This window comes from Cololabis saira, chromosome 5 (assembly GCF_033807715.1).
Source record: "Cololabis saira isolate AMF1-May2022 chromosome 5, fColSai1.1, whole genome shotgun sequence".
In the NCBI taxonomy this organism is placed as follows: domain Eukaryota; kingdom Metazoa; phylum Chordata; class Actinopteri; order Beloniformes; family Belonidae; genus Cololabis; species Cololabis saira.
Window position 1 is genome coordinate 12,106,691 of NC_084591.1, and position 15,189 is coordinate 12,121,879.

The following is a 15,189-nucleotide window of genomic DNA, read 5'->3' on the forward strand; positions in this document are numbered from 1 at the left end:
TAGAGAGTCGTGGGTGGTGTCATGGGACTCGGCATTGAGTCCTTGACCATAATTGGTGACAATTAGCCCAGTCCCTTTTTCTGATTGGTTGTCCCTATTTTCTGCTATAACTTTTGAATGTTTTGACATAGAGAGTCGTGGGTGGTGTCATGGGACTCTGTAATGAGTCCTTGATCTTCTTTGCCCTGAATTAGCCCCGCCCCTTCTTCTGACTGGTCGTCCCTTTTTTCTGCTATAACTTTTGAAGGGTTTGACATAGGAAGTCGTGGGTGGTGTCATTTCTGATATGCTTATGGGGGGCGGTTGACGTGAGTGCGAGGGCCCGTTCATTGCTGCTTGCAGCTTTAATATTTTGTTAATAACTCTAAAGTTCATAGTTATTCAACCCCACAGGTTAAGAAACTTCATCTTCCATTGTTTTAAACATCCCGTGGTCAGTTTTCTATTAAATACCGTGCAGTTATCATTATCATGTCAAACAATTTAATTGATATATCTTTGTCACTGTCCATGCTCTGCTCTCTAAATCATTTCATTTAGAATAATAGGAACCCCTATTTTTTTTTCACTTTTTTTCCTTTACAGGAAATGTTCAGTTTGTACATTTAATATGTAATTGTGATTTTTATATTTGTTAATATCTTAACTTTAGTATACTTTTGGGTGTGGTTTTCATATAAGCCTACAGTTGTGTTCAAAATAATAGCAGTCTGTTTAAAAAATTGAGTAAAGCCCAAAATTCTTATAATGGTTTTTATTTCCATGCGTTGGGAACACTGCACATTATATTCTAAATCAAAACATGAAGAAAAAAGCAGAAATTCTTTACTCACTTCACAGAAAATGAAGAAAAATGAACATTGGGCTGTTCAAAAAAATAGCAGCGTCTGCATTTTACTTTACAAACTCAAATATTTACTGTATAAACTGAACATATCATATCATGAATGTTGGCTCTGTTGGTTTTCTATGACCCTACTACAGCAACTGGTAAATTATTTGCCATGCAGTAATATAATTTCTACCAAAAACAGGTTATTCATGTTGGACTGCTATTATTTTGAACACAACTGTATATAGGCTTCTAACCACTCCTCACACATTTCTTCTTGTTTTTTTAAATATTTTTCCTTATGTTGTTTTTTGTTTCTTTTTCTTCATCCTTGTATTTGTGTGAAACAAAATAAAATTAAAATAAAATTAAAATAACATCTCTGAATGACAGCCTCTGCAGCTGGAGTCGACAGCTCAATGCCTTCAAGATGGAGAGAGAGGAGGAGGAGGTTACACATGGAGGTAATGAACCCCACATCATGATCCTACATTTCTCAGCTTTGAAAAATGACATCGCATTGGTGTTTACATAACAGCGGAGGGACGCACAGCCGGAGTTAATCAATGGTTTGATATGCAGACGTAAGAGGCTGAGGAGGAGGGGGCGGCAGCTTCATCCACCGCTGCCACATGAGCCTCATTTTCTGCTTTTCTTTTGGATTCGGGGGCCGTTAGTCTCTCTCCCCCTCCTCCTCTGCATCCTTCTGCGTCTTGTTTTGCTGCTTCAAATATTTGGTCTGGGAAGGAACCAATCAACTTGCTAATGCTACGGTGTCCCTGTCCGTCATCGGAGGGTCGGGGTGGCGTGAGTTTCTCGCTCTCGACGGAGGATCAGAGGAAGCCAAACAACAGAGCCGCTGGGGGCTGCGTCAGCGCGACGACACACCAGGAATCCACAGATGGGGACAGAAGACGAGGAATAGTCTCACGTTCTGCAGCGAAGCAGAAAGACGGACCTCCGGAGGAAGTTTAGTTCAGACAGAAATAAAACATAAGACGCATGAAGAGAACGATGAGTTACCTGTGGAAGCATATGGATGGATGGATAGATAGATGACGGATAGACGACAGGCAGACAGACAGACGGCAGATGTAAATGAGAGATAGAGATCAATAGATAGATAGATATAAAGGAGAGTGATAGATAGAGATAAGGAAATAGATATAGATGGGTAGATGGATGGATGGATGATGGATAACAGATAGATGGATACATGGATGAAAGATGGATGGATATATAGATAGATGTATTGGCAGGTATATTAGAACGATGGAAATATTTAGAGATAGATAAATGAGATAAATGAGAGATAGAGATATATATGGATAGATGGATGATAGATGGTAGAGAGAGATGGATAGATAGATAAGATGGATACTTTATTCATCCCGAGGGAAATTCAAATATGTTGTGTAAATTGTTAAAAGATCAACAGTCTCCAAGACGGCTGAGAAACATCAAACACCCTGAATGACACTGAAGAAGTGAATCGTTTATACTGCAGCTTTTATTTATTACGTTTCTTGTTAATTATTCTTAAGCGGTTCACTTCAGTATCTGCTGGCTTTGACAAACTTCATTAAAATAAAGCAATAAGATGCCGTTATGAAACATTATGTCACAAGCATGAACTCAGTGGGCTGGAAGCATTGTGTCAAGTTTTTAATAAATAAAGATTACACTAATTAATACAAAAGATAAAATGTTAAAATGCCTCTAATCTGCTCTCTGCATCTTGAAAAGTCTTGGGTTGCTGGGGGGGGCGGAGCCTCGACCGTCTGCATCAGAGTCCGTCACCGGTCTTCAGCAGCATGTGAGAAAAATAAAAACCCGGACGTTCCTCATTTGTGGCTCTGCGGGGAATTCAAGGCTCTGCTGACGTCCGCGGCTCCGCAGCCTCCTGAACTCACCGCAGGCTGGATCTGGCAGGAGAAACGCAAAATACAATGCTTTAATATAAGTTTATAAATCTTATAAATCAGGGGTCGGCAACCCAAAATGTTGAAAGAGCCATATTGGACCAAAAACACAAAGAACAAATATGTCTGGAGCCGCAAAAAATGAAAAGTCTTGTATAAGCCTTAGAATGAAGGCAAATGGCGAAATGTTGAGAAAAAAGTCGAAATGTTGAGAAAAAAAGTCGAAATGTCAAGGAAATAAAAATGTCGAGAAAAAAGTCGAAATGTCGAGATTAATGTTGAAGTACAATCTCAAGAAAAAAGTTGAAATGTTGAGAAAAAAGATGAAATGTTGAGGAAAAAGTCGAAATGTTGAGAAAAAAGCCAAAATGTCGAGAGAAAAGTCCAAATAGAGAGAAAAAAAGAAAAGCAAAAAATAACAAGAAAAAAAAGAAAAAAAGAGAAAAAGGAAAAAAAGAGAAAAAGAAAAAAAAAGAGAAAAAAAGAGAAAAAAGAAAAAAAAAAGTCAAACATTTATGAAAAAGCTCCAGGGAGCCACTAGGGCAGCGCTAAAGAGCTGCATGCGGATCTAGAGCCGCGGGTTGCCTAGCCCTGTTATAAATGTATATTAACAGCAATAATAATAAGATAAGTCCTTTATTGATCTCCAGAGGGGAAATTCTGTATAATAATATTATTATACAGAATTTCCCCTCTGGAGATCAATAAAGGACTTATCTTATTATTTATAATAATAATAAAATAATAATAATAATAATAATAATAATAACCCACCTGGTTGAAGCTCGGTAGGACACATCAGATCACGTTTGGCTGATCAAGAGAAGACTGTTTGGAACGATGGGCTGGTTCTCAACCCATACCCATATCGCTTCAATGTCCTTTTCTTTTCCCATATTTAGTGGCGGTACGTCCAAGTGAAGGTGGGATACGAGCTCTGATTCAGACTTGTTTGTTCTGAATCCGGGTTTCTCTTCATCTGCTCGGTTCAGACCGTTGGGATCAACTCTGCTGGAGTTTCATCCGTCAGTTTTCTCAACCTGATCAGGTACGAACCGAACATCCTGCAGGAAACCAGGCTGATGCAGGTGAATCGGCTCTCGTTTGAGGAGTAACCGGAGATGATTACGTCTATTTTGTTCACCGATGGTTCTGAAAGACAGGATTTGTGTCCTGATCGCCGACTAGTCTGATCTCTGAAAATTCACGTCAGGCATCATGGAACTTGATGAAGGTGGATGGAGAAAAGGCTTCCTGCCCTTTTTGCCTTACTGATGAGGGCTGAGGGCAGTTTACTTCTACTTTAATACATATAGACAATAAATAAAACAATTTAACATTTGAAATTAGTGGTTTGACCCACATTCTTTTTTTTTTGTTAATAAAAGGTGACCGGCCACAACTTTACTGACGTTTTCCAGGTAATGTCGAGGACTTTTGCTCATTTCTCACTCAGTGTAGTTACATGTACATATAAATCAAACTACAGTAATCCCTGGTTTTTCTCGGGGGTTACGTTCCAAAAGGAACCCGTGATCGGTGAAATCCATGAAGTAGCAGCCTTTATTTATTGTTTTTACAATTAATATACAAGGCTTCAAACCACTGCGACCCGATTAATTGGATTATAACGAGAGAAAATGAAAAATGATTATGAAAAAAAAAAAATACAAGTGGAGTAGGACAAATTGTGACTGACTATAATTGTGAAAGATTTTTATTGTATAGAGGGTCTGCATTGAAGTCAGTTCCCCACTGGACCAAGGGGGCGTGGTCCAGTGGGGAACTGACTTCCCCGCAAAAATGCCTTGACGCTTGGTCCTTGTGGCAGGGTGCGTGCCACAGGGGCCCGACCGAAGGACGGAGAGACACAGAGCTTCGTGCAGAACCCTGTTTTATTCAATTAAACACCCCACACAGTGCACAAGCATGACAGCAGCTCCTCCGACCCCTTTGCTGCTGTCTAGCTCTGCCTTATAAAGGCAGGCCGGGTGGAGGCGTGGCAGCCACTCAGGTGGATGGGACACAGGTGCGTGTCCCGTCAACCTCTCCACCCGGCCACATTCCTACTTCAAGGCAGGATTTGTTGGCGAAATTAAAGTGATGAGGACACCAAACTTTATGATTAGACCGCTTAATGTTAGCTACCCAAAAATCCAACATTACCTGATACAAAATGGGAACCACAAATCCACGTTTCGGTGCCTGGAATCTAGTTGTTTCTGCGAATTGCAGTGATCCATTTGTCTTTCTTAAGCTTATTTTTCGGCAGTCTGTAAAACAATAACTCCGATTTCTTTCTAAATCTATGAGTACAGTCGATCACACAACAACTCTTTCCCATTTTAGATGTTTTCCAGTTGCTACAAACTGAAAGTTTACGCTGCCACTCAGTCTTTCTGCCACTCAGTGGGCGTAACCCGCTGTGAAGTCTCATCTGTGACGTCATGTGCATTCCCTCTATAGGTGTAAACATGGCTTTTAAAACTTTGATATTGGTCGGATTAAGGCAACAATACGACTTTCTGTTAGTGCATGTAAAAGCACTTGTGTCACTCTTCTCAGCGAGCAGCCGGTGCCCCCCGTACAAAAGCGCAAAAGTAAAAAACATGAGACGTTGAATACGTCTTTGAACCAAATGTTTACCTTCAGGTAAATGTAGGTGTCTACCTATTAAACTGAAATGTACTACACTGAAAATCCCCCCCAAAAAAAGCTTCCTCCGCCCCTGAACTGATCGTCGGTGGACCCCACAATGACAGTTTGCCCATTATTGAACTGCAGCTCCAGATGTTCCCTCTAGATGCAGGAATTAAAGAACGTGTGCAGAGAAAGCCTCTGAAATGCTTCTGCCCACCTTTTAAACTCTGTTTGTTTGTCTGTCTGGTACCCGTCTGTGCATGCACATGCCAAAACAGGATATTCCAAACAACACACACAAACACACACACACACACACACACACACACACACACACAAACACACACACACATGCTACCACATGGCAGCCGAACATAACTTGAAGCATCAAAGGAAATTTGATCTGGCTGCTTTTTCTGCCCTCGTTGTACCGAGGTTTGAACAGCTACGACTGTATGTACTGTGTTGAAACCCCCGCAAATATTTGGACCAAACACACATCTGTTCAGCCCCCCCCCCCCCCCTCACCTGTCAACCATGTTGGGATCAGCAGATCTGGACAGAAGAAGCTCCACACAACAAGCGATTTTGTCTTCGGTGGCGGTGGCAGTGCAGCTGACCATGAGCACCGTCGAGTGATCTGAGGACGAGGACAGTTCAAGCTTCAGTTTCTGATTCAATTCTTATTTTAATCAAATTTAACCAAGGTAAATTTAAGACTTTTTAATACCATTTTCAAACAAAATTTAAGACCAAAAAGATGAGTCACTAAGAAATCCAGCGCTGAGGTCGAGGTTGCCAGATCTGACAGGTTGCAGCCAAAACTCGATTTAAAACCGAAATAATGAAAAATCTGCCCGAATCATACATTCTTTATGTTAAAACCGTCAATTATTAAATGTGTAATACGTTTCAAGCTTCCCAACACCACTAAATAGCCCAAAAACAGTTCAGGCTACAAACAAAGACTACAATTAAACTGAGTAGCTTAAAGCAAATAAAGTATCATTGTGTACGTTTCTACTTTTCTCTGCCATTATGGAAACTTTGTGAATAATTTCTCCTAAATATTTAGTAAAAACCAGGAAAAGCACCCCAAATATATATTTTTCTGCCCAATTGGGCTGAAACTTGCCCAACCTGGCAACACCATTCAAGTTTCAGTCTAGTCTTTGGGTCAAACTATCATTTTAGTTTTTATTAGTTTTAGTCACGTTCATTCTCCTTTTAGTCGTATCAAGTTTCAACCAACTAAAGATCTGAGCATTTTAGTCTTATTTTAGTCAGAATTGTCCCTAGTTTTAGTCAAAGATTATATTTAGCCAAACCCATTTTACATTTCAAACAAGATTATTATATTATTGTTACCTTATATACTCAAGAATACATTCATTCCAGATACATATTTATTTTTTCCTTTGATTTTGTGGCCGCATTTCTCTCCATCTTTTACTTTCGTCTCGTTTTGGTCAACGAAAATGAAGACACATTTTAGTAGATGTTTTATTTTGTAATCTACATTTTAGTCTCGTTTTTATTCCTCTACGATATTGCAGTATATATTTAATTGTTATCGTCACATGACCAGCATTTTCGTTGCGTCTCGTCTTCCTCAGGGGATAAAGGTTAGTTGACAACGATATTTAGTCATAATTTTCATTGACGAAAGCAACTTTAATCAGCAGCACTTGTAATTTATTGTCTTTTCTTTAAAATCATTTGAATGTTTTGTAAGAAAAAAAATGAAAAAGTTGAAAAAGGGCTAACCTGCAAAGAGATAATGATAGCTAATGCTTTTATTGATGGGAGTGTTTTTCAAAACTTTACAACTTTATAAGCCGTGGAGTGAAGAGTTCAACATCAGTGATCCTCAGGTGATAAAGATTCGCTGAAGACTATATTTAATCATAATTTTCGTTGACAAAAGCAACTTTAGTGATGCGCTCCACCTCTGTTACTGCAGTATTTGTCGGGCTCGTCACCCCGGACCAGAACCGGTGCTGCGGAGGCAACGCTGCTCGTCTGGAAGAGTCCCAGCTGCAGATTTCATCCCGCCACAACGAGAGTCGTCCAAACCTCACGGCCACGAACCCGAACCCCCCACACACGGGGGGCCCCACATCTGCATGTAGGTTTCCGTGCATGTTCGGCTCCATATCCGTGTGCTCGTGTGTGTTTACGTTACGTGTGTGTGGGTGGGTGTAAACCGCAGTGCATGTTTGCGTCTGAGGACTGGAGTAAATAAACCCGGCGGCGCGGCGAGCGCGGATCCATCACGCCGCCTGGACAGGAGCCGCCAGGATGTGACACACGTCATCCTGCAGCTAATCGCTTCCTGCTCCGGCCTCCAGCGCTGCGTGCCGAGGACACGAGGACTCAGTCACGCGCTGCTTCCCTCCGCCGGCGAGTCGACCAGTAATTAACTTCAGATATGACGACGAGCGGCCGGCTCCAAGCTCTGGTCCGGGGACTTTCAGAGGCCGAGTGGAGGTTTGGAGCGGACCTGGACGCAGGAGGGACACGTGCACCAAAAAGCTGGACGTCTTCAACCTCTGAGGGTCAAAGTCCCTCGTTCTGTGTTGGATACACGTTACCGTGCACTCACACATGAACGCTTTTAGCTTTGAATGAGACGTCAGGCGTCGCCCCACTGAATTGTGGGTTCCATGCGTTACAGCGGGAGACGGGGAAGTTGCCACTTTGTACTACTACTACTACTACTACTACTAACACTACCACTACCACTACTGTTATGTTGTGTTATGTTATGAATCTTTATTTCGGCTTGTACACACTTTTTACAAAACAAGATGAAAAAAAAAACATTTCCTTTGCCGAAAAGGTGTAGGCTGAAGCCGTAGCTTATAGTGCCTACTCTTTTTTTCTTATGATCAGCTTAAATATGAGACATTAGCTTTTACTCAGTGGAAACAAACAATACATAAAAAAAGACAAAAATAAGTAAGACAAAATATAAAATTGACGTTTCACATTCTGATTCTAGAATGTTTTTGATAGTATACTTTATATTTATAGTGTTTTATATTTATTTATAGTATTTTCTTTAAACATTTCCTTAAACTTGAAGATAGAACTACACATTTTTAGGTTGTTATTACAACTATTCCAAATTTCTCTAGCCTTAATTGATGTCCATCTCTTTTTAATATTAGTTCTTGTTGTCGTCATCTCAAACATGAGTTTCCCCCTCAGGTCATAGCAGGTTTCTTTTATCTGGAACAGGTCCTGAATGTAGATTGGTAGCAGTTTCTGCTGGGCTTTAAAGGCAAATAAAACAGTTTTCTGCTCTACTATATCATGGAATTTTAAAGTATTATATTTAATAAAAAGATTATTTGTTGGTTTATAATAGTCAGATCTATTAATTATCCTTAACGCTCTTTTTCTTTTTTTTCTGTAACAGGAAAATAGGGTTTGTATTTGTTTTATAGGTGTTACTCCATACCTCCACACAATAAGTCATTTAGCAGACGCTTTTATCCAAAGTGACTTACATCAGAGAACAACACAAGAAGAAATGGCGAAGTGAACTCTATAGGATGACATCATGTGATATTTATGTAGAGTTTAAGCAAGTTTAAACTAGAACAGTACTTATTGTGTCAAAATCAAAAGTATAGACAGGCCATTTGTAATTTAAGGATGAATAACAGCATAATCCCAAAAGTCACTGGAAGGTATAAAGGTTTGGATAGAAGTCAGAGATTCTGTAACCTCTGTAACGTCAACCGTATTGGAGATGAGTTTCATATTTTGTTTGAATGTAAAAATGTAAATATAATGATTCTCAGACAAAAATATTTGCCAAAGTATTATACAAACCGACCATCTATGTTTAAATTGATTTTGTTACTTCAATCTAATAAATTAAATGTTATTTATAAATTAGGCGCCTTTTTGAAGAATGTCCTTCCTCTGTTTAAATGATTTTTATTTTGCCAAATTGAGTATTTTAGTTGAACATGTACAGCCCGCCACTTGCTATAAATGTACAAATGTTTGTGTACTTGTGGTCCATACCATGTGATCATGGTCGTGAGTTAAAATAAATGAAAACATGAAGAAATAAATCCCATAGGAGGGTCCAGCTGGATCAGTGCTGGTCAGACTGATGAGAGTCCAGTTGGACACAGGTGCTGCCAAGTGAGTGCTAGAATCTATATATATATATATATATATATATATATATATATATATATATATATATATATATATATATATATATATATATATATATATATATATATATATATATGTATATATATATATATATATATATATATATATATATATCTCTATCTACACACAACGTATTTTCTTGACTATAAGCCGCTACTTTCTTCATAGGTTTTGAACCATGCAGCTTATACAAAGGTGCAGCTATTCTGTGGATTTTTATTCCACCGCTCGGGGCGCTCTAACCGGAATTAGAATCAAAACTAAGACAAAATAAATGCAAAGAAAAATACGCTACTTCTTCTTTAGCAGATAGAAGTAGGTAGAAGCAGATTTCAAACAGATAAATAGATACCGGTTATTTTCTCTTGGTTCAGTCCCGTTTTAATCAACAAAGTTGCTGCCGTGTTAAAAGACACTGTTAGGAAAGGATTAGTTAGGTACAAACAAGTACATCATTTACAGTTCAAAATTGTTCTGTACATGTAGTAAATATCTAATCTAACAACATAAATACCTGCGGCTTGCATATCTTTCTTTCTTTTTTTTTTTTTTTTTTTTTAAATAGAGCGGATGCGGCTTGTATGTAGGTGCGGCTTATAGTCCAGAAATACGGTATATAAGAAAGCTACGTCTAAGAAGACACCATCTTGTCATAAGTGCATGTAGGGCTGGGCGATATGGCCTTTTATTAATATCTCGATATTTTTAGGCCATGTCACGATACACGATATATATCTCGATATTTTGACTTAGCCTTGAATTAACACTTTGATGCTACAATCACACCAGTATGATGATTCTATATGTCTACATTAAAACATTCTTGTTCATACTGTATTAATATATGCTCATTTTAAACTTTCATGCAAAAAGGGGGAATAAGTCAAATTTACCAAAACTGTATTTATTAAACAGTTACTAAGTCCCAAGCCAAGAGAGGGCAAACACCTCAGGGGAACTGCAATGTTTGACACAACAACAGTTAGAACAAATGCAAAGGGAAGATGTTTATCTGTTTTAGGAGTAAAACTGTGGAACTCGTTAGAAAATGACCTTAAACTAGCAAATTCAATAAAAGCATACAAGATATTATTCAAAGCAAAGGTAATGGACACATATATAGAACACAATAAACAAACAATGAAGAATGCACACATGCACGAGATAAAATGACAACTTAAATTTGTTTTGCCGGTTTCCTTAGCATCTTTTCACTTTCTGTTTTCAGAGCTATCATTATTATCATATTATTGCTATTATTATTATTATTATTACTATTACTATTATCATCACCATCATTATTATTGTTATTATTATTATTATTATTATTATTACAACTATTATTATTATTATTATTATTATTATTATTATTACTATTATTATTATTCTGTGTAGACTTATGATACTTCATTTGTTTTTTTGTATATTTTATTCTGTTAAAAGGTGGGCAAGATAAGCTTTACGCTTCAAGCCCAGACCTTTTCGGTCAAATCACAATGTTGACCAGGGAAAAACCTGTGTTATCTTGTTTGTTGATTTTTCATTTTTGTTTGTGACTGACCGAAATAAATATTTACTACTACTACTACTACTAAGCAGTGAGTGGCACAAACATAAAAAGTGTCATTTCAAAATAGAAAATAGAAAGTGCACGTTGCATCTCTCTGACTCCCCGTCTGAAGAACATCTGCTAAGAACATCTTCTGGTCCTGGTTTTACCAGGATGACCTGGTTTCACCTGGTTTTACCAGGATGAGCTGCTCTGAGCAGCAGGGGGCCCTTAGAGCACCTTTATATTAAATTGTAGGTGCAATGTTTCATCCTCTCCTCCTTTACTTTGCTTCACTTATTGTTAGAAATATGACGTCATATAGTCTTGTTTGACTTTGTTTCAATGATAGTGATTGATTTCATGTGGCCACATTTAAGCAACACTAGGTGACGTTTCTCAGCTCTGAAAAAGAAAAGCCTGATTTATGGTTCTGCGTTAAATCAACGCAGAACCTACGGCGTAGGGTACGCGTCGATGCGCATTTACGGCATATGCTCTGCGTTGGTGTAACGCGGGACCATAAATCAGCCTAAAGGCTCAGCTGCGCGTGTCGCGCTGAGCGGCTCTCCGCTCTCCGGAGAGCCGTGCGCGTCGTGCGAGGAGAAAACATCCCCTCCCGTCTTTACTAAACCGGGTCTGTCGCGCGTAGCAACCGCGCAGATGAGCTCACGGCGCAAACAGGCCGAGTTTGGGAAAGATAAAATAAAGTTAAAGCCGGGTGGAAGTGAGCGGCGGTCCCGACACCAGCAGCTGGTCGGGGGCCAATGATAATGCACACACGACAGCACGTGACTGACATGTGTAACAGGGTGCGCTTGTTTTATGTCTCAGAGAAAGAGAGACGAGACGAAAGCCTGTAATTTAATGCCCGCGGATAAAAGCAAAATGCGTGAAAATATATACTCGAATATGCACGATAGAGTCATTTTGTACATCGCACAGAGTAGAAGCCGAGATACATCGGCTATCCTCGATATATCGCCCAGCCCTAAGTGCATGCATCTACTAGATGCAGAAGTGCTCCTTAAAGAGTCATTAACTTGCTGTTAAAAGTAGGTCCAGACCCTGCAGATCAGACAGAGTTTGGTCGGTCGTTCCACCATCGGGGAACAACGGAGGAAGAGAGTCTGGCTACTCATTTCACACCACGTTGTTGAAAGGGAGTGTAGCTCTGGATGAGGGAGTGAAGGTATTGAGGAGACATTTGGGTAATTGTTTGGTAGCCAGAAGCAGAGCTTTGAACTTGATGCTGCAACTGGAAGCCAGTGCAGGGAGATTAGCAGCAGAGTGACATGAGCTCTCTTGGGCTGGTTGAAGACCAGACGTGCTGCTGCATTCTGGGTCATCTGCAGAGGTTTAATTGAGCATGCAGGAAGGCCGACCAACAAGGAGTTACAGTAGTCAATACGTGACTTGACCAGAGCCTGAACCAAGAGCTGTGTCGTATGTTCTGTAAGGTCGGGTCTGATTTCCCTGATGTTTTAGAGAACGAAACGGCAAGACCGGGAAACCGAGGCAACATGCTCCTTAAATGTCAGCTGGCTGTCTAACATGGACACGATCAATGACATCGTAGTTCGGGGCGGAGCAGCTTCACGTCACGCGGCTCATTTGTGGAGCGAAAACGAAGAAATTTGAGTTGTTTTTTGATTAAATGTGATGAAGGTGTGAGCATTACCACGACGATGCCTTCTCCCTTTGATCAATCATTGGCCACACTTCTTATTCTCGACGTCTGCATTGTAACTTTCATTCCTGATCAACGTTAACATTCTCCCACATCAGATTAGTCACGTTTGCTCTCGTTGTCCCGGTTCTCCTCCTCGTAACCTCATCTTGTAAAGACGCTCGTTCATTTAGACGCGTCTGCTTTTTGTGTGTGGAAGAGAACTAGGGCTGTTCGATTTTGCCCAAAAATAAAATCTCGATTTTTTTCTCTCAAAATCCGATTTTCAATTACGATTATTTTGTGAATTGACAAAAGGCAAAGAAATTATTTCAAATATGCTGTTTTTTTATTGAACATTTGCCCCATTGGGCTTTAAGTGCAAACTTTGCTCTTATTAAACCAAAAATGAATGAATAAAGTGCAAAACTCTGTAAAATAAGTTGAAAAAAAGTTGAAAAAAAATATAATAAAATATAAAGTTTTATCGCTGAAAAAAAGAATCAGCAAATCAGCACTTGCAAACATACAGTAAGTTATATTTCCAATTAAATAAAACAAGACATTTTCTAATTAAACTAAACTGGGTCTTTGCATGCTAAATAATAATGCAACCCATGAAGGAGGTAGAGGTGTGTAATGTCAGTCATTACATTTGCTATTCACATTTGCAAGTTTTTTGCAAGGAACACGAGCCGGTCTACCGCATCTGGCTTGAGGGATGCCCGGTGGCATGTTACAACGCCCCCTCCTACACTAAAGAGCCTCTCCGATGGGGCACTTGTCGCAGGTATTGAGAGGTATTTTCATCAATCATTAATATGGTATCAATCATTAATATGTGTGCAGACAAGGTTAGAAAAAAAAAAAAAGAAAAGAAAAAAAAAAAAAGTGAAAAATCGATTTTACGAGTTTCACGTTTTAACATCGTTCTAATTACATAATCGCGATTACGATTTAAAATCGATTAATCGAACAGCCCTAAAGAGAACATTACTTAAAATAAAAAGGTGGCGGCGGCGTGAAATCCGACCTCCTCACATCTCTATGGAGGAAACCTCGTCTAAAAGGACATCAGGGTCACATCAGTGGAAATCCAGGGGCAATGATGGCTGATTTTGCTCACGGGATTTTATTTCAAACTAACATTTTCCAGAAATGACCTCCACTTTTCTTATTTGTGTACATGTGTGTCGACACTGAGAAGTTCAGCTCCGAGGCTTATTTTAAATTATTTTAAACAGACTAACGTTGATCCGACAGATGCCTTTAATCTTCGTTGCTTATGGATGAGGCGTCGCGTGAGCACGAACCAAACACGACTCAGCGGAGTTTCTCAGAGACTCGAGTCTGCCGTCATCGTAAAGTAATGTCAGATGAAAAGCTTCAGAGCATCAGTCCGGCTGCAGCCCGTTACATCAGGTAAGGAAGTTGGACAGAGAAGATGTTCCTGTTTAATATTCAAGCCCGAAGGACCACGTCGTGGTGAAGTTTCCAGATCCGACGACCTTTTCAGTTTTTTTTAAACCGTTATTATAAGATAACTCTTCCTGAAGTGAATCTTTCAAATAAAAACTCTTCTGAGGCAAATGATATCCTGTCATGACTCATACAGGCGATGTATGTTGAATACATCATTCCCAAGTATTACAAATATCAGTTTTTGATTATATCCACACAAGAATGTTGAAGTTATGCCTCTTGTTTTTGCTCTAGATGATTGATTAAGAAAGAACCAGATATCAAATCAAAGACCAATATTTGACACGGGCTTAATGCTGAAAAGTCAATTTATCCACCACAGAACCAGCCTCAGTGAAGTTCATGGTGATCAAACTGTCACTTTGACTGGTCATATGACCACTTTCCCTCGTAAATTCAAATATCAAAGTCCAGGGGCCTCATGTTCGAAACGTGCAGCGCACAAAAAACATGCGTACGCCACTTTGTACGCTCACGGTCGAATGTTCGAAAATTGATTTGAACATAGAAAGTTGCGGCCTTTAACGCACACACCAAGGCTGGCGTACGCACTTTTCTGAGGTTTGTCAGTTGGCGACACTCACTGGTGATGCAGTGAAGTGCAGAATATGAGGAAACGTGACGTCAACAATAAGTTCACGACCACGTGAAGGACACGACAGTCCCCACATCACCAGATAAATTACACAAGAGTGGAGCTGCAACAATCTCACAATCAACCACATGATCTGAACAAACAACTAAAGGAGCTCAACGATGGAATCTGAAAATCCCGATCGAGCTTTGGCTCCGTTAGAGGAACCTGCTGATGGCAGGGTCAGGAGCGAGTCTTCAGGGACCAGACTGATCTGCTGGTCCAGGACTAAGACTGGATCATCTGCTGGTTTAGGTACCA

General features: G+C 39.7%; 1 protein-coding gene across 1 annotated transcript in view; it reads right to left on the reverse strand.

Moving 5' to 3' along the window:
* Positions 1-15,189, reverse strand: part of asz1 (ankyrin repeat, SAM and basic leucine zipper domain containing 1) — a 73,814-nt gene that overhangs the window by 37,892 nt on the left and 20,733 nt on the right. Inside the window, exon 7 of the mRNA XM_061722739.1 lies at positions 5,923-6,034. Coding sequence (XP_061578723.1) covers positions 5,923-6,034 — 112 coding nt within the window. The remainder of the gene's footprint in view (positions 1-5,922; positions 6,035-15,189) is intronic.